We start from the raw sequence: 17,085 nt of genomic DNA on the forward strand, positions 1-17,085 counted from the left end.
ATAGAATTTTCATTTTGCTCAAGTACAGAGCAAGAATCGCTATGCCGGGCACGAGAATGAACGATGCGAATCACGAGGGATACGGAAGCGTCTCCTCGACTTCTTCGAGCGAAGCAAAAATTATCCCCAATTTTTCGCGCCTTGACTCGCACGAATCGGGAACAATTTTGCCAATGAATGTAAATAATGTCTCACCGTTTTTTCTAGACTCTACGAATATAATCATCGTTGTATATATATATGTAAGCATTATCGGCTTCGTTTAGAAAAATTATTGCGTCTTGCGTTCTTCGCGATTCACATGAAATATATAAACCATCCGCGAGTTTATCTCACTTTGTCACTGTTTTTTATATATTTAATATACATATACATTTATATATAAATGACCGTTTTATCGTATGCCGTGTTAATTTAAGTCGGCAGTCTAGTCATTTTACAAATTCTCTAACTCATATTAGTCGACATTCATGTTCACAGCGAATTTTCACACATTTTTCTCGGCCAAACAAATCATAGTAGCATAACGCATCGCGCAATTATTATTTCAGAAAATATAGATATAAATTATTATATTATTATTTTATATTTATAGCTATTAAAGATTATGCAATAATACACTTACGAATCTACAACGTCTCTAACAATTTGCTGAAATAAGTTTATTACATTATTATAAAAGAGTGATATATTCAAATACGGTATCTTTACACGCGACATTGGTGTATTATTTAGTTATGGACAAATACATTTAGAATGTATTAGTAAATTTCTACACATATACATGTAAAATTGCTTCAAAAATCTAATTAATTAATAGATGAAACTTCGATAATAAAAAAATCGCGTAGTGAATATTATATCATGTGAATATGAGCCACTAATATATTATTTATTTCGCGAAGTTACATACATCTGTTATGATTTATTTGTTTAGGATACGACCTTAAGCAATGCGTAGCAGACATCGCGATTCGTCCGTAATATTATAAGAATTTAGCGATAAACGTGAACACGAAGGAACGCTCATGTCAAACGACATACAGAAATCAGTATTGAAACTGTGTAATTTATTTTCTTCACGATAATACATCACATCATTATATTCGTAGTTTTCTCAATTGTATTATGAGAAAGTATATTCTCGTAATAATAATAGTAATAATAAAACAATCTCTTCGCGCTCTAACTAGTTCGTAAAACTAGTTAGGTAAATCCTAGTTCGTAAAATATTTGTATTCGTATGTACCTGTATTCTACGTGCATTTATATAAATATACATATACAGAAATGTCCACAAACCACAACTGTATGTCAAATCTCAACGTCACGCTCATCGTGTATATCGCCCCTTTGATTTTTGCACTTTGTTGGCCGTAATTAGATATCGCATGACCACCGCGCTGCCCGTGGAGACGATCCCGAAGATCACGCCTACCAGAAGACCGACGAAGAACTGGATATCCTCCGTAAGTGTCTTCGCCTGGCTCTTTGGTCTGTGAAATTTTCTGCTGTCGTCTTTCGTTCTCGCTATGTAACCCAGCCAATAAACAAGCCTGTCGGAGGCAGGATTGAGTCTATCTCGTATAGCCAAGGAGACTTTTCGCGCGTTCTCGCGATAAGCGGCCGTCTCATGTATCTCGTGTACCATATTCGCTATCTCCTCGGCGGAGACATAAGCGTCCTCTGTGGAACGCGCAAAGCCCAACTCGACTGCGCGGGCACTATTGCGAGACTCGTGCGTGTCCCTCGGCAGACATATCACGGGTGTCCCGTGAAAGGCAGTTTCCAAGAATTCCGTATCGGTACAATGACTCAATACCACCCGGGTTCGGCTGTAACCTGGAAACAATGGAGTCACAGTATTAAAGGAAGGTGAATGTGCTCGCATGCTATTATCCTTGCGCGATTGTCCAATTCAATGGTGCTTTAGAGAGACCGCGCATTTTGCCAGACACGTATTCTATTAAAGTAAAGTAAACGTTTGGATTCATTGTTTCCTTTTGCTGTTAAATGTGTTGCTGGGAGAGAAATAAAGACCGTTTCGGTAAGAGAATTTATTTCATTAAAAAGTTTTATCGGTATTATAGCATTATGTACATATTATTTCATAACTTGTAATCAAATTTTAATATTAAAATGTTTTATTTTATGTCACATAGAGTTAATGTTTCTCTCAAATTTTTATAAAACAGTATATTTTTCGATTAATATAATTAATTAATTATATCTTACCTATGAGGTCTTGCCGGTCGATATCTCTGTGAATAAAAAGGTTCTCTGGCACAGCGACATTTGTATCGCCCTTGTCAATTTTCCATACGACAGCTTGACCTTCCCTGCCTTGAGGCAATTTCTTTGCCAATTCTTGTATCAAAGTCTCGTAATTCTCATCTAATAGAGCAACAATAGTGCCCATTCTATGTTCAACCATTGATTTTTGTAAATCCTTTGATAAAGGATGTGCGCCTCTACAATGATGACAGCCAACCTGTTTAAAAACAATTTTAAACAGATTAAATTAAATTATTATAGTTTTAAAATAGTTTGGAAATATGCGAGTTGAAATATTTCAAGTAAGATAATAGAAAAAAAAAAGAACAATGTGCAATTTACAAACCTCTACGAGTAATTGTGTCAAAAATGCAAAATTGGAACGCAACACTGTATCAGCTCCCCAGAGTACTAGACGGACATCAGAATAAAGATGATCCAAGTCGAAATTAACATCTGGTAGGTGTGTGGTTGTTAATTTCAAAGCAGGAGTTAAGTAGCCATTTTTAACAGTAGAGAATATGGATCTTCCTGCAAAACTCGTTGAGAGTCTCGACCAAAATCCACCACTCTGTATCGGCAGAGCAACTCTGGTACATTCAAAGGCATATAGTTCCTCATCTGGATTTTTTATCCAAATTACTGGAATGGATTCGATATGTTTGGCAAATGGAAGTAAGCAGCCGTCGTGTCTAAAAATAATGAAAAAACGGATATAATCTATATGTACAGATACATAAAAAACCTATTATAATACAATTATATGTTACATATTAAAATATTAATAGTCTATTGATTTAATAATATTTTTCACACATACATATGCATATATATAGAATAGTGTTATATAGAGTAGAGTTATAAAAATCAAAATTAAATTTGAATATTCTTAAAATCGATATACCTTAATGCTGGAAATATGGTAAACGTAGACTGAAATTCTTGTATCTTTTTTAATATTTCTTCATCTTTGAAGAGACTATTACAGGCTTCTAACGCACGAGTATCAACAGACATCGATTTATCAATGTTAACATTTAGTTGCAACACTTCAACATCAATTAAATTATTATAAAGATCATTAGCAGCATAGGACGGTATTATCAACGTCGTGTCGATCCCTTGATCTGACAAAGTATTAGCAAGTAACGATAAATCGTGCACGCTCTCAAACGCGATTATTAGAGCTGACAGAGGAGGTGCTGTCAGTGTCGAGCTACTTGCAAGTCGAAATAAGTAAAGACATATGTACAAATTATTTAAAGCGAACATAATGATTGTGTACGAATTATACTTATATAAACGACATATATACAATGTTTTTAAATAAAATTATTTACACAGCTGACGCAAACTTTGGTTTAAAATTTATCACAATCTTCGTAGAATAATTTTCCAAAGACACTCGTCTAATTTCTGATGAAAACGGAGTAAATTCCAGAAATTCAATACTAGAGTCAAAACGCTGGTCCTCGTTATTTCGTTACAATGATAATTTAGCACGAGACGGCGTAAGAATAATTCTCATCTGAACGCAGAACGCCTGGGAGGCGAGCGATGACAGTGCGACGTTTCATCTCTCTCTCGTGAATGTAGGAGTATCAGCTGGCACGCGTGCCGGCTTCCCCTGCCGGGAAGCGGGAAGATCTACATTATCATAAACAAACGTCGATTTCGATACATGTATTATTTTGATTATTATACCACGTGATAATTTAGTCATAAATATAAATACGTAGACTGGGCAAGCTATAAATATATTTATCTCTAGCAAAGAGAGGACTCCATAGATTTTAGATGATCTTTTAGTGTCCCTAGAAATCTAGGGTCATCGAAAGCCGTAATCACATTACGGGTTGCGAGCTCGGTTGTAATTGACCAATCAAAACAAAGCAATTTGTCGACCGACTACTCTGATTGGTCAATTCCAACTGTAAGCCGTAGTGTGATTGCGGCTTAAAAGCGGGCCATGACCGCCATGACACCTCTCAGTCTTCTCTCTGCTAGTATAATATATAAAATCCCTATGATTTTGACTTTATTTATCCCGCGAAAAACTGGTCGTTATTCAGGCTCCTGTCTGTGATTCGTATTTTTTGCTTTCATGTAAATTTGTGAAATGGAGGACATAGAACGTTTTATAAAGATTATGCAGCAAAAAAGACTCGTCAACCAACGCGAATTGGAACGTCTTGATGAACCATCTGACGAACATAAGAAATTAATGAAAGAGTTACAAGACTTGAAAAGTACATACCTTATTATTTTTTTATTTTTCATTAGAAATAATTGTTTCTCTATAATAAGTATATACGCAGAAGTTTGTCACGTCATTACATTGTAAATATTAAATTGTTCATAGGGGAAAGACAACTATCCAAGGAGAATATTATAAAACATCTTGGTATAATTACTGGGCACAAACATTCTATATACAAACTTGTACAATCTTCAAAGAATATTTCAGGCCTGCCTGTTCCACATGATTATGCACAGTATGTATGAATCTTCCTTTCTTCTTAGATATTTTTACATATTGTAAAACCGTGATACTTTCTTATAGAGACCTGACAGTAATGTTCACCGATGCGATAGAATTCTTGAATAACATAGGAGATACTTATAAAGCATTTACTAATGTTAAGGAAAATAATATGGATATCTTGCAGCTTACTCACAATGTGGTAAATGTCAAACATTATTCATATAAAATATATAGGAGATATATCTAGACTAATCTTGCATTTTGTGTTTTTTAGGAAACGTGTGTCAAAAGCGTAGAAGATGAATTATATCAAATAAAACATAATATTGCACAATTAGAAACATTGAAGAAAAATATAGCAGAACTTCAACAATGCATCATAGACACTAATGGTAATATAGTGTCTAATTTTTCAGTACTTTTACACTAAAGTATTAATTTATACATTAAAGTTTTAATTCGTAGTATATTTCAGTATATAATAATACATATAGTTTTGTGTTCAAATAGAAAAAATAATAATATATTAATTTAAAAATAATTCTTGAGATATAGTAACCAAAAATTATTATTTTCAGATGAAAGCATGACTTTAATTAGTGATGAGTCAACATATAGTGGAACAACTATATAATAATATATTAATATTTATTGTCCATTAGAGTACACAAAATATCAATCAAAGGTATGCGATACATATTTATTAAATGTTATATTAAAATTCCATGGCAGTCATATATATTGAATGTCATCTAGTTGATCATCTAAATTTAATTTTAACATTACCAATTGAGGATCTACAACCTCCTGAAAAAAATATATATATTTATGAAATATTATTAAACTATTAATAATTTAAGAGCGTGATTATTTTTCTCTTACTGTAAAATGAGTAGTAACTTGAAACGCATGTTGTTGATTAGACAATGTTCGCCTGTTTGCACTATATGGGATATTAGTATTTTTTTTTAATTTCTGTAATTGAGCAGTTGTCAAAGCCAACTTTTCACTAAAAAAATGTAAATATTGAATTATGTATCCTATATTATTAAAATTGCTTTACTGTCATTACCTTGTTAAATCGAGTTTTTCAAATATACCAGAATTAGAATCAAATTTAGTTTTATATTCATTTTCAATGTTATGAGCTTCTTTTAAGGCTTTGACAGCTTCTTCATTTTTCGTAAATGCTACCTTAAGAAATAATTAATGTTTAACTATAATATGTTATTATAATTATATATTGTAATTTTTTAGACTATTGTACCTACATGTACCTGTGTAAACTTTTCAATATCTTTCGCGCGTGCTAACAGCCGGTATTCTTTCTCTTGTAATGTTTGCTGCTGCATTTCGAGGTATTTGATTTTTTCTTGCCATTTTAATCGTTCTTGATTCGCAAGTATAGTAGCATCTTGAGCTGTTTTTATAGCAGCAGCTGCCTGAAAAATATTTTATTTACTTAATATATTTGCATTCTACATATCTGCAACTATATTTCTTTACCTCTATCTTTGTAATATTATCCGAATCAGTTTTTATTGTCTTTAAAACTTCATATTGCCTCTTTTTAGCTGCAATTACTTCTTTCTCCTTTGTTAAAAGCTTCAATTGTTTTTCTTGTTCATTAAACCAAGATTCTTTTAAAGCCTTATAACATTATATACATATATGAAGATAAAATTTTTTTAATAACGCAGTTTCAATAATTTTATTCTTAAGAATACTAGAGATAATACCTGTAGATGATTATATTCCCATTGTACTTTTTCTTCAAACAATTCTCTTTCATGTGACAGAGATTGTTCTCTTTTTTTTAGTGTTTCCAATGCCTCATTAAGCATAGTACTTTTCTTCTCTAATTCAAGCACCAATTGAGCAACATGCGAATCCAATCTATCTGCTACTTTCATTATTTTGTCACGTTCTTCCATCAGTAACTCCTGTTGCTTCTTTATTTCTACATTTTGTACTGCAACAATATCGTGCAAAGTGAATAAAAACTATACTATTTACAACTTAGCTAAATCTTAAACATCTTAAACATTTTAACATACTTTGCATATCTTCTTCCTGACTTTTTAAATAATATTCTCTTAACTTTACACTTTGGTCGTCTCTATGATCAGTCTTTTCTTGTACATTTTTTATATTTTCTATAATAAAGTCAGCTTTTTGTAATAAATTCTGCATATCAGTCTTATGAGTTGCTATGGTCGTCATAGCCAAATTCTCTACCTCTCTCATTTTTAATATATTCTCTATTGTATCAAAATGTTCTTTTTGCAACAGTCTTGTATTTTGAGAATGTCGTTCGTAAATTTCTTCTATAAATTGCGCATGCTCCTTCTAAATAAAATAATAATTGAAGTTATATTAATATTAACAGCAGTAGATCTTCAATTACAATTCATCATATAATTTAAAAAAAATATATAATTTTATGTTAAAAAAATTTGTACCTTTAAATTCTGAATTTCTTCCTTATAAAATGTTTCAATTTGCATCCTTTCATTTTTTAATTTTTCAATTTTTGCTTCATAATCCGTTTCTAAACATTCAAGCTCCTGTTGCATTCTCTTTTCCAATGTATCTGTTCTTTCTTGTAGAAATCCTATTTGCCGTCTGAAGAAAAATTATATGAATAAGTTTTTAAAGGAAAGTTGTTTTTTTTTTTTTGTATTATTAATTGTTAAATAAGTTTAACTTACTTGTATGATCCGTCTAGAATCATTATTTCATTTTCATATTTTTCATTTAAACTACGTATTGTTACAGTTAAATGAGATTTTTCTAACTCTAGTTTATAAATCATGTTTTCATAATCTGCACCTTTATGAATTAAATTACCACATATATTTTCCGAATTTTTATCAGCATCAGGAGCATTGTCTATTGCATTAGACTGCATCAAGTATAAAATTATATATATAAATGTTATTTAATAAAAATTAACGTTTTTTTTTATAAAAAAGGATTTTATATCTCTTACTTTATGATAATCTTCAATTTTTCGTTTTTCATATTCATTCATTTCAATTTTTTGATTATCTGATGATGTTGTCAATTCTTTTTTCTCATGTGGCAGTGATTCAGCTACTCTTGTCTCATCTTCTTGAACAATCTTATCAGAACTTCTATGTCTACTAAATAATTCTTCAGGCATTATTTTATCTTGAATATAATCGCTATTTTTATCTTCTGTTGTCTTTTTAGGTTCCAACCAATCTGGTAAATATTGTTTAGTTTCAATTTTTTGTTTACTTGAGTCTGCAGACACTGTATGTCTTTCTTCCTGTAAAATAAAAAATTAAATATATAGAAAAAAAATTAAACTATACATCATTTTAAACAAACATGTATACATATTAAGCTTATATTTACAGGTTTTTCAATTTGACTTGACATTGTGTTCAAAGAGAATAATCCTAAAGGGTCATTAATAATTTCTGAGGTTCTTTTGCCTCGACGTGGCTCTCTTGTTCCAAAGGCTGTTGGTGCATAAGTTGAATGCTGTGACTGTATCCTAGATTCAGTTGCATGCTGTGTAATTCCTTGTTCAATCTGTACAGATTTTTTACTAACATTTGATTCTTTTGATGGCGACATGTGCAATGTATTTCCAAATAAATCTTGCATCAATGACAGTTTTTTAGCTTTTTCATCTATTGCTTTTGACTTGTCCATTCCTGTAGTACTTAATACAGATGTCAAGTTATTCTCTTTTTCACTTGGCTTTAAACTTAATGACTCATTGGAAACCTTTTTATTAAACAAATCATCTATTATACTTTTATCTTTTACTGCTACTAGATTCTTTCGGTCTGATGAAAAATCTTTATCAGCTAACAAATCAGCTAATGGATCATCCTCATCTATAAAATAAAAAATAATTGTATAAAATATATTTTATTAAATGTATGCAAATTAAAGATTTTTCTTTCTTATTAGATTTAAATAATATATATTAATTAATATTGAATTAAACCTGCAAATGTAATCCTTTTTTTGCCATCTTCCATAGATGGGTTTCTTTTAAATGCATTACTAAGTAGTTTATCATCCAAATTATCCATGTCTTCCATCATTTCTATCATATTCACGCAACTGCTTCAGTGAATCATAAAATGTATGGCAACTCACAATTTGTACAACTTTTAAATCATGTAAATTTTAATCGCTTATCGCTCGTGTATCGACTTCGTATAAGACGCATTATACACATTATAGTATTTGAGGAAAAATTAAAAAGATGTAACTATTTATCTACATTTAATTAAAATCGATGCTATGCTTATTAATTTATCCTCGCGTAATTGACAGTAAATTACAATTATTGATTTGTACGCTACTGTTTACGTTCATGCATTGTCTGGGATACACGTTTGTTTATGTAAAATTCATGAATAAACGACAAAGTCTTTTCCGAGAGACTAGACGAGACATATAAGATTTTTTTATTAAGGGAAGTGGTAATTAATTTTATTGATTTTGATATAGAACAATGTTTGTATCAGAGTTATAGTTTATCAATGGAAGTCGCCAACTTTTTGATTCGTTCCCTTACGTCTAAATTCTAGACCCCCCTTCCGTCTTTTCCCTCCTCATGATCACTCTAGATATTTATACGTCTATGGTTCTGGATTTTCGGCTCGCCATCTGGCGATCCAGGTGTGAAAGCACCTATTATTTCGATCAAGTACGATTTGCTCCGATTCATGGCCGATGTATGAACGGATCCCTCTGTTGAAATCACGCAATTCTCGGCATGTCCTGTATAGTCCTAAAGGAGCGGAGAATGTAGCGGACCGCCGCTGCCATCCTGCGAGATTGGGACGACAAGTTTTTAGCAATTGCGTTGCGTTTTCGTGCCGTTGTGTTATCACGATAGCGATATAAGGGCTGGGTGGGCGGATCACGACGTATGCGCGTCTTATCGGCAGGTCGATGGTATTCAACGATCGCGCGTCCCGCTCCCGCGAACTCGAAGGGTGAAGGGCCGCGATGTTGAGATTCCTGTCGCGGCGGAGGGCCCGCGGCGTCAGCGGCCAGACCGCCTCGTCGCAGATTAAAAATCAGAGATTGCCCAGTAACAAGAATGTCGTGCAATGTAGGGTGGTGCTGCTGGATGGCACAGATTTACCTATAGAGTTGTCAGTAAGTTTGTTTTTTTTTCTTTTTTCGTTAGGAAAAAAAGAAGGAAAAGAAGCAGATAATGATGCAATTATTCATATTACATTTGTAGATGTGACTGATTCGATAAATCTTTTTAGCAATTTTTTGTAATGCGAAGGAATATATAGAATTTATTTGTTATTGATGATTAGCACTGAGAATATTGATACATGAAGATTATATTATCTTTTTTATTTTTCTCTTTGATATTAAATATTTTTAACTTGACATTTTTGCATTTATCTTCATTTGAAATAAACTTATTTATTCCAATATTTATGCCAATTTTGTATATATTTTTTTATATACTATACAACACTATGACGCTTTTATAATTCTGTTGATTTTGTTTACAGAAAAAGGCCTTGGCTAGTGACTTATATGAACAAGTATTTTATAGTTTAGATTTAATAGAGAAAGATTATTTTGGACTGCAATACACAGATAGTAATAATGTCCAACATTGGTTGGATCCAACAAAACCTATTAAGAAACAAGTCAAAATTGGACCGCCGTACACACTTAGACTAAAAGTAAAGTTTTATTCTTCGGAACCAAACACACTGCGCGAGGAGTTGACACGGTATCAATTCTTTTTGCAATTAAAGCAAGATATTTTGGAAGGCAAGCTTCAGTGTCCTCACCAAGTTACAGTTCAGTTAGCTGCTCTGGCTCTTCAATGTGAGTACTTAAACAATATCTTCAAAATTGAAATTAAGCTATTATCATTAGAATGATTATCATATGACAAATGATTATTGTATGTATTAAAAGATAGATAAAATTCTTATTCTAGCTGAACTAGGAGATTACGATCCCGCTATGCATAGCGCCGCGACTGTCTCGGAATTTCGTTTTGTGCCAGGTCAAACAGAACAGATGGAATTGGAGATATTGGAGGAGTACACCAAGTGTAGCGGTCTCACTCCAGCTCAAGCGGAATCCACCTATCTAAGCAAAGCCAAATGGCTGGATATGTATGGCGTCGACATGCACACTGTCCTTGGAAAGGACGCCTGCGAGTACTCTTTGGGTTTAACTCCAACCGGAATTCTGGTTTTTGAAGGTACGCAGAAGATAGGGCTCTTCTTTTGGCCAAAAATCGGTCGTTTGGACTTCAAAAAGAAGAAGCTGACACTGGTGGTCGTGGAGGAGGACGACGAGGGCAGAGGCGAGCAGGAGCACACCTTCGTGTTTAGACTGGTGAATGAGAAGGCCTGCAAGCATCTGTGGAAATGCGCGGTGGAGCATCATGCTTTCTTCCGTTTGCGTGCGCCGGTTAAGGGTGCCAACGGCCGTCAGAACTTCTTCCGCATGGGTTCACGTTTCCGTTATAGCGGTAAGACGGAGTTTCAGACGACGCAGCTGAATAGAGCGCGCCGCACTGTGCAATTCGAACGACGACCGAGTCAAAGATATGCACGACGACAGAGTCATGTTCTTCGCGAGCGACAGCGTCAACAGCAACAAGTAGAACAACCACAGCCATCACCGCCTCCAGGTAAGATATAACAAAATATATTGTAATATTTATGATACATGTAATTCAAAATCGTACTTTGAAATCTTTTTTGTTTAATTGATTAAGAAAAAGAAATTTTGTGATAAGTTGCAGTTTAAAATACACAATTCGAGATAAGATTTTTAATTAATTTTAAACGAATTTCACATTGGTAAAATTTGTTTGAAAAATATTCTCTTACATTTAGATATTTAAAATATTTTAGAATTCATAAAAAAACATAATATTCAATTAAATTATAGTACAAGAAAAATTATCAATATTTTGTTAAGCAGTATCTTGTAGGACACATCATTTTTGGGTCATGTTTTATAAGGATGAATTTTAAAAATATTTTCAGCCGAGGAAGAATCCTTGCAGCGTCAGCCGAGTCGGTCCAGTACAAAATCCAGTACGGACTCGTCGAGCGTTCAAGGCACGTCGTCACCTTTGGTAGATTCTTTGCTGAAATCTCTCGCTAAAGATCAGCAACCTCTGGAAGCTAGGAACCAAACGACGGTTGTCAATAGCGAGAAGGAATCGGAGCCTATGAAGACCAGTTTGACAGTCGAAACTATCACCAGTCAAGTGCAGCTAGTGCCTAACAACCAAGTGGGTGGAACATTGTCGTTGCCCCCTCGAACACCGATTCCGCCGGAATCTTTAAAATGTAACATACTAAAAGCAACTCTCGAGCAGGGCAAGAATTCGAATTTGGTTTCCATCACGCCCACAGATGGATCAGGGGCGATCGCGAAGAAGAATCAACATTCGGATGCTGCGACCATCGTTTCCGTGGTAAGTCTTGTCAAACTTTCATCGCATTTTTATAGTTATTTTGTCCCGCTTTATTTTCATGTTATACAAATTACATATAATTATCATGTTTTTTTCCATTTACTTATTTTCTTTTGAAATTGTATATTTTTCTGTATATTTGTATTCAATATCATATAATACAATTTTCAGTGTTAGAACAGCTTATTAAGTGATAATTTTGTTATATTGTTGTTTGTGTTTACACATTTATTCTGTTTGCTTTTGCCAACTAGCTGCCAGCCATAATATGTATTTGCTTTCTTGCTTTTTCCATCAAATAGGGCGGCGATAAATTAACCCTCTCGGTGAGCGGCGCGACGACAGCGGTAAATAATCCTTCTACAGACGATGCTGTAACTGTAACGCATTTTTCGCTGGACAGTTGGGGACAGATCGAACAAAAAACGACACCGTTAAGTCCGAAAGTGTCGAATCAATCGCAAAATCCTTTCAATCCATTCACTAACGATACTAGCAATGACACGTCTAATGCACACGAAGTAACTTCCGAGGAGGAAGTGAAGCCGGAAGACGATAAGAAAAAGAATACCAATCCATTCATAGACTCGAATCCGTTCTTGGGCATACTCAATCCCTTCAAAGATTTACAGCCAGTTACAACGGAGAAGAAGGTTGAGATGGATACAGAAAAAGCCGGAGCACGTGTCGTTAAAACCGAAGAAATACAGACAACTACTACAACACTCACACACAAGGTCAGTTATATTTCTTATGCTTGCAAGCTGCTATAGCGTCCCATCTATTACAAAAATATATCTTGGTTTCACCAAAAAGATTTACTTTTAAAACATACTTAGAAGACTTATTATTGGGTATTAATTATATGAAAGAAAAACAAAAACATTTTATTCTAAGCATAACAATAAATCATATATAGATAGGTAGATCTTATTGGTGAAAATGTGTAATGAGAAGTTGTTTTGTCTTTCATGTGAAAGTCGTCTTTGTGCGTGCAAAGTATTAAACATTGTTAATTTATTTTGAAACACACGTTAAAGTTCTGTCATCGGCATCACTGCAACTGCACAAGCACGATCATTTTTAAAAATTAATATATTATATAATTAAATATTAATAATTACAATTTTAATAATAACAATAATGAGAAAAAATTCTGAATATTATAAACTTTTTTTCTATAGGATGAAAGTCAAGCGGCGTCAGACATTAGTCCCTGGTTGGTCGCGGATCCTTCGCAGAGTCCAACACCTGATCAAACACCAACTAAGCACACAGTCGTCACGAGAAAGACGGTAATTACCACACAGTTATAAAATATTTATTAAGTACAAAGAGGAAATATAATGTTGATGTACAACACGCGAGGAAATAGCACCAACGTGTATATTTACTCTAATCTTCCATGGACTGCCAGCATTTCTTTTACGCGATACGTTTATAGAATGCATAATGTTAGTGACATGACGATTAAAATTGGGTACACAAGAATGAACTACTTATTAAAAAAATACTTTTCGATCCGAAAGGATCCTAAGTTGTACTTAAATATGCAAGAGCAGCATACCATTGGGAAGGCATTAAGTCATTATTATAAATTTCTGTGTCGGTTAATAAGAGTCATTTTATGACGACCACACAAGGATTTGCGTGACGAAGCAAATGTCTATATATCGCACTCCATAAATATTTCTTAATTCTATAATGTTAAAACTAACAAACTTACACATTGATAAAATAAGTGTCCTTATCGCCCCTGCCAATATATTTAAGCATATAAACAAGAGGTCTATTCGTTTTAACTATACATGTTTTCTTTCTAAAGTTTGATATTTTCTTTCTTCCTGTTAAACATTTTCGCGTGTTTCGCTTTAAATGCAAATAGAGTATAGCTAAAACGAACAGATTTACATATTCCATGGAACAACATGTATTGTCCATGTTTGAATCCACGCATTTATAAAGTAGTGTTTTTGTACTACTAATCACTGTGCCTTAAAATTTAATATGAAATGAACAAATATGCGATTATTAGGAAATAACAAAAATCCTGTATTCGCCTTGTGACTGATTAAAAGTATATAAATATTATATACTCATTATATAATGGCATATAAATTATATAAATAATTTTTATATAAGAGTATATAGATCTGACTAACAATAAGACTTTTTAAAAACAGTTTTATCGATTAGGAATTATAAATTTTTTATGATTAATCAATTCAAGAAAAAAAATATTGATTCTACTTTTTTAAGTGATATTTTTGTCGATAATATATTTATATATCATATACATTAATGACAATAAAACCGATGAACGAATAAAGAATCAATACGAATCGTTGCCAGTTTTCAATAAAGCACAACTTGTGCCTCAGTTTTGTAGCTATAATTCTTTTTTAATATTCCACATTTATGAAAATAAAATCTAATTTTTATGTATATAGTAGAGTATATTATATTCTCCTGAGATATATGTTTTTTATTTGTTCCTTCTTGATTCATATATTTTTCTCTCATGCCATAATTTTGATACGAATTATAATAGATATATCGCAAAACATTATGTTTATTAAATATAAACATATATACAGAATGTTTCAATTCAATCTGTATAATAAATATAGCATTCCATTGCTCCAATAGCGATATAGTTGCCGCGTCGAAGTGATATGCAATATTTAATATAAACAATGCATTTAATTATACTTAATAGCATTATATACTTAATTAGCATTTGAATATTTGTTATGTTATAAAGAAAGAAAGAGCAACTGTCCCCTTTAATTGATTCTCTTTTACGTTATGTTTCTGTAAAATTAAAACCTACATAAATCTAAACATTACATTTAATATACAATATTTAACATATGTTTATTGCAACATATCATACTTGAATATGTGTTTTATTAAATTTTATTTAATGTCAAGAAATGTGAGCGGATATATATATATATATATATATATATATATATATATATATATATATATATATAATATACGATTTCAAAGCTAATATATCCATATATACATATATATTTATGCAGTATTGTATTGAGTTGTCGATACCCTGATGTATTCCGTCCTAAAGTGTCCTATATACTTAATGTTATGTAATTTTCGCTTTTTAATAAAACAAACATATTATTATAATACATTTTTTGTATTTTTCTCTCTCTTCTGTGATTATTAGTATATCATCAGTCTCGATGAGAAAAAAAATACTATCAATGAATAAAAGAGTGCTAAAATGAATACATCTTGATTAAATGCTTGCTATAATATTTAAATTGCTTACAAAAAAATTTTTGGAAGTAGATATAAGCGATACAGGTAAATCGTCATAATGTAATGTATATAAGTTATTTTTGAGACATTCTACATCTATTCAATAGAACTGTATTAGAGATGAACTTCCATAAATTGTACTAAACATAAATACAGTTTAATAGACAATTTAATAGATAATGTGTACTTATTGGTCGTTCGGATTATCTCTTTTTTTTAATACTCTCTTTCAGTATTTATTATTTAAATCATCTATTTGCACTGGCATTACGCAATTGACGTAAACCGATTATTGGATTCGGGATTGACACACTATATATTGGAAAAAGTTCTTTGTCTTCTCTTTTTAGTACATTTCAATAATACAAAGAAAAATATTGATAAATATCTGCATTCATAAATGCATTAATATTTTGTACGGAATGTCATTTCGTCATCGTACGAGTCTTTTCGTTAAATTAAAGATTATTGCACAACAATATGCGCAAAAAGGCATTCGTCAGCTTCACTAAGTGGATGAACACGTTTTTATTTTATTTCTAGAAAAAGTTCTCATATGCTGTCTATTCGATCTATTTACATGTGTGAAACCGGTATCTTATCTCGATACTTATCATTAAGACATAAGTACATATATCGCATTTATAGGCCTTTTCCATAGACGATAGTCGAAGTCATCCCTTCATCTTCAGACTTTGTACCTCAGTCAAACATGTACTGCGAGTTGTTACGCATTAGAGCATGTCCGAAACTCGGATGGATATCAGACAGGCGTTTCCGGATTGTCCCATTTCACATTGGTATCTTGACGAGGTGGCGATTGCGGATCGTTCGAGGACTCCCGTATTACGAGACTTGCAGTGTCAGAGTAATCTATATCTATGCAATGTTCCTTATCCCGCGGTAAACTCCTATTGGATGAAGGTGAACTACTGTTCTCCGCGCTGTGTTTGAAGACGCTATCCGACTGCGAGTGTGTCGGCGTAGACAGTTCAGATACCAGCGGCGTGGACTCGTCGTCACTTTCAACACCAGGTATCGGAAATGACTCCGTTGGTACGGTGCTGATCAGACGGTCCTTGAGCTTCGACAGTTTCTCCATACTGGAAGTGGACACCGTTATCACTATTTCATCGTTCAATGTTGAGATCGAACGTCTCTTCTTAGTAGGTACCGACGACGTAGTTTTCAGAGGTATATTGTTTCCCATAAATTTCTCGTCAGTCGATTTAGATCTAAACGCGGGTTTCGGCGACGGCGGTGGAGAGATAAATAGCGAGGATGGTCTGGTGATGCTGATGCTGCTGCTAGTCTTTTTCGGGGGCTTGTGCGAATAGGCGGATCTCGTACTGTGTTGGGATGCGATGCTGCGCTGAGAATTGGTACGTTGAAGAAACACGGTGGAGTCATGCGAGCTATCGTCTGAGCTAGCCGGTTCATCGTTAATCGGCGTCCAGCGAAACAGCGGACTAGCTTGAAGCAGTACATAGTCCGTGTCGTGAGTCGAGTTGGCAACGGGTCCTAAAAAAAGAAGCTCATGTCATATTCGTTTCGTATTGTT

General features: G+C 33.1%; 5 protein-coding genes across 17 annotated transcripts in view; 2 read left to right on the top strand and 3 right to left on the bottom strand.

The window, feature by feature from the left end:
- Positions 1-1,049: 1,049 nt before the first annotated feature.
- On the bottom strand, positions 1,050-3,977 carry LOC145962702 (uncharacterized). The gene is made up of 4 exons (XM_083083960.1): positions 3,179-3,977; positions 2,621-2,966; positions 2,236-2,491; positions 1,050-1,842 (listed from the first exon to the last, which is right to left on the bottom strand). Exons 1-4 carry the CDS (start codon positions 3,544-3,546, stop codon positions 1,334-1,336), a joined length of 1,479 nt encoding a protein of 492 aa, XP_082940086.1. The 5' UTR covers positions 3,547-3,977; the 3' UTR covers positions 1,050-1,333.
- Positions 3,978-4,310: 333 nt separating this feature from the next.
- On the top strand, positions 4,311-8,124 carry LOC145962665 (uncharacterized). Its single transcript, XM_083083892.1, has 6 exons — positions 4,311-4,523; positions 4,637-4,769; positions 4,838-4,958; positions 5,034-5,151; positions 5,338-5,444; positions 6,017-8,124. Exons 1-5 carry the CDS (start codon positions 4,394-4,396, stop codon positions 5,391-5,393), a joined length of 558 nt encoding a protein of 185 aa, XP_082940018.1. The 5' UTR covers positions 4,311-4,393; the 3' UTR covers positions 5,394-5,444; positions 6,017-8,124.
- On the bottom strand, positions 5,391-9,875 carry Twy (fas-binding factor 1 twitchy). 5 transcript variants are annotated; one of them, XM_083083874.1, is made up of 12 exons: positions 8,748-9,875; positions 8,144-8,634; positions 7,752-8,054; positions 7,471-7,664; positions 7,222-7,384; positions 6,817-7,108; positions 6,499-6,731; positions 6,266-6,409; positions 6,037-6,201; positions 5,832-5,953; positions 5,642-5,768; positions 5,391-5,566 (listed from the first exon to the last, which is right to left on the bottom strand). In XM_083083874.1, exons 1-12 carry the CDS (start codon positions 8,854-8,856, stop codon positions 5,492-5,494), a joined length of 2,418 nt encoding a protein of 805 aa, XP_082940000.1. In that variant the 5' UTR covers positions 8,857-9,875; the 3' UTR covers positions 5,391-5,491. The 5 variants fall into 5 exon arrangements, 3 of the variants coding, with proteins under 3 accessions (XP_082940000.1, XP_082939999.1, XP_082940001.1); XM_083083873.1 differs by having other exon boundaries at positions 5,832-5,949; positions 6,027-6,201; XM_083083875.1 differs by lacking the exon at positions 8,748-9,875 and having other exon boundaries at positions 5,832-5,949; positions 6,027-6,201; positions 8,144-8,456; positions 8,551-8,634.
- Positions 9,398-15,061, top strand: Yrt (erythrocyte membrane protein band 4.1-like yurt). Of its 2 annotated transcripts, XM_083083881.1 has the most exons (6): positions 9,406-9,916; positions 10,291-10,615; positions 10,731-11,435; positions 11,797-12,233; positions 12,536-12,970; positions 13,418-15,061. In XM_083083881.1, exons 1-6 carry the CDS (start codon positions 9,764-9,766, stop codon positions 13,547-13,549), a joined length of 2,187 nt encoding a protein of 728 aa, XP_082940007.1. In that variant the 5' UTR covers positions 9,406-9,763; the 3' UTR covers positions 13,550-15,061. The 2 variants fall into 2 exon arrangements, with proteins under 2 accessions (XP_082940008.1, XP_082940007.1); XM_083083882.1 differs by lacking the exon at positions 12,536-12,970 and having other exon boundaries at positions 9,398-9,916.
- Positions 13,533-17,085, bottom strand: part of Arms (Ankyrin repeat-rich membrane spanning) — a 38,663-nt gene continuing 35,110 nt past the window's right edge. For all 8 annotated transcript variants that reach the window (XM_083083860.1, XM_083083867.1, XM_083083863.1 and 5 more), the window contains one exon: positions 13,533-17,045. In XM_083083860.1, the coding sequence (XP_082939986.1) occupies positions 16,288-17,045 (758 nt within the window). In that variant the 3' untranslated portion in view covers positions 13,533-16,287. The remainder of the gene's footprint in view (positions 17,046-17,085) is intronic.

This window comes from Camponotus vicinus, unplaced genomic scaffold (genome assembly GCF_025532165.1).
Source record: "Camponotus vicinus isolate PSW18456_S1 unplaced genomic scaffold, iyCamVici1.0 SCAF_12, whole genome shotgun sequence".
NCBI lineage: Eukaryota > Metazoa > Arthropoda > Insecta > Hymenoptera > Formicidae > Camponotus > Camponotus vicinus.

Coding starts and splice junctions, on each gene's coding strand:
- LOC145962702 (XM_083083960.1), bottom strand. CDS start 3,546: ATGTTCGCTTTAAATAATTTGTACATATGTCTTTACTTATTTCGACTT. Junction 2,967..3,178: donor ACCATATTTCCAGCATTAAG/GTATATCGATTT, acceptor CATTATTTTTAG/ACACGACGGCTGCTTACTTC. Junction 1,843..2,235: donor CGACCGGCAAGACCTCATAG/GTAAGATATAAT, acceptor CATTGTTTCCAG/GTTACAGCCGAACCCGGGTG.
- Twy (XM_083083873.1), bottom strand. CDS start 8,856: ATGATAGAAATGATGGAAGACATGGATAATTTGGATGATAAACTACTT. Junction 7,385..7,470: donor ATTCTAGACGGATCATACAA/GTAAGTTAAACT, acceptor ATTTTTCTTCAG/ACGGCAAATAGGATTTCTAC. Junction 5,769..5,831: donor GAAAAACTCGATTTAACAAG/GTAATGACAGTA, acceptor ACATTTTTTTAG/TGAAAAGTTGGCTTTGACAA.
- LOC145962665 (XM_083083892.1), top strand. CDS start 4,394: ATGGAGGACATAGAACGTTTTATAAAGATTATGCAGCAAAAAAGACTC. Junction 4,959..5,033: donor TGCAGCTTACTCACAATGTG/GTAAATGTCAAA, acceptor TGTGTTTTTTAG/GAAACGTGTGTCAAAAGCGT. Junction 5,152..5,337: donor ATGCATCATAGACACTAATG/GTAATATAGTGT, acceptor TATTATTTTCAG/ATGAAAGCATGACTTTAATT.
- Yrt (XM_083083881.1), top strand. CDS start 9,764: ATGTTGAGATTCCTGTCGCGGCGGAGGGCCCGCGGCGTCAGCGGCCAG. Junction 10,616..10,730: donor AGCTGCTCTGGCTCTTCAAT/GTGAGTACTTAA, acceptor TTCTTATTCTAG/CTGAACTAGGAGATTACGAT. Junction 12,234..12,535: donor CTGCGACCATCGTTTCCGTG/GTAAGTCTTGTC, acceptor TCCATCAAATAG/GGCGGCGATAAATTAACCCT.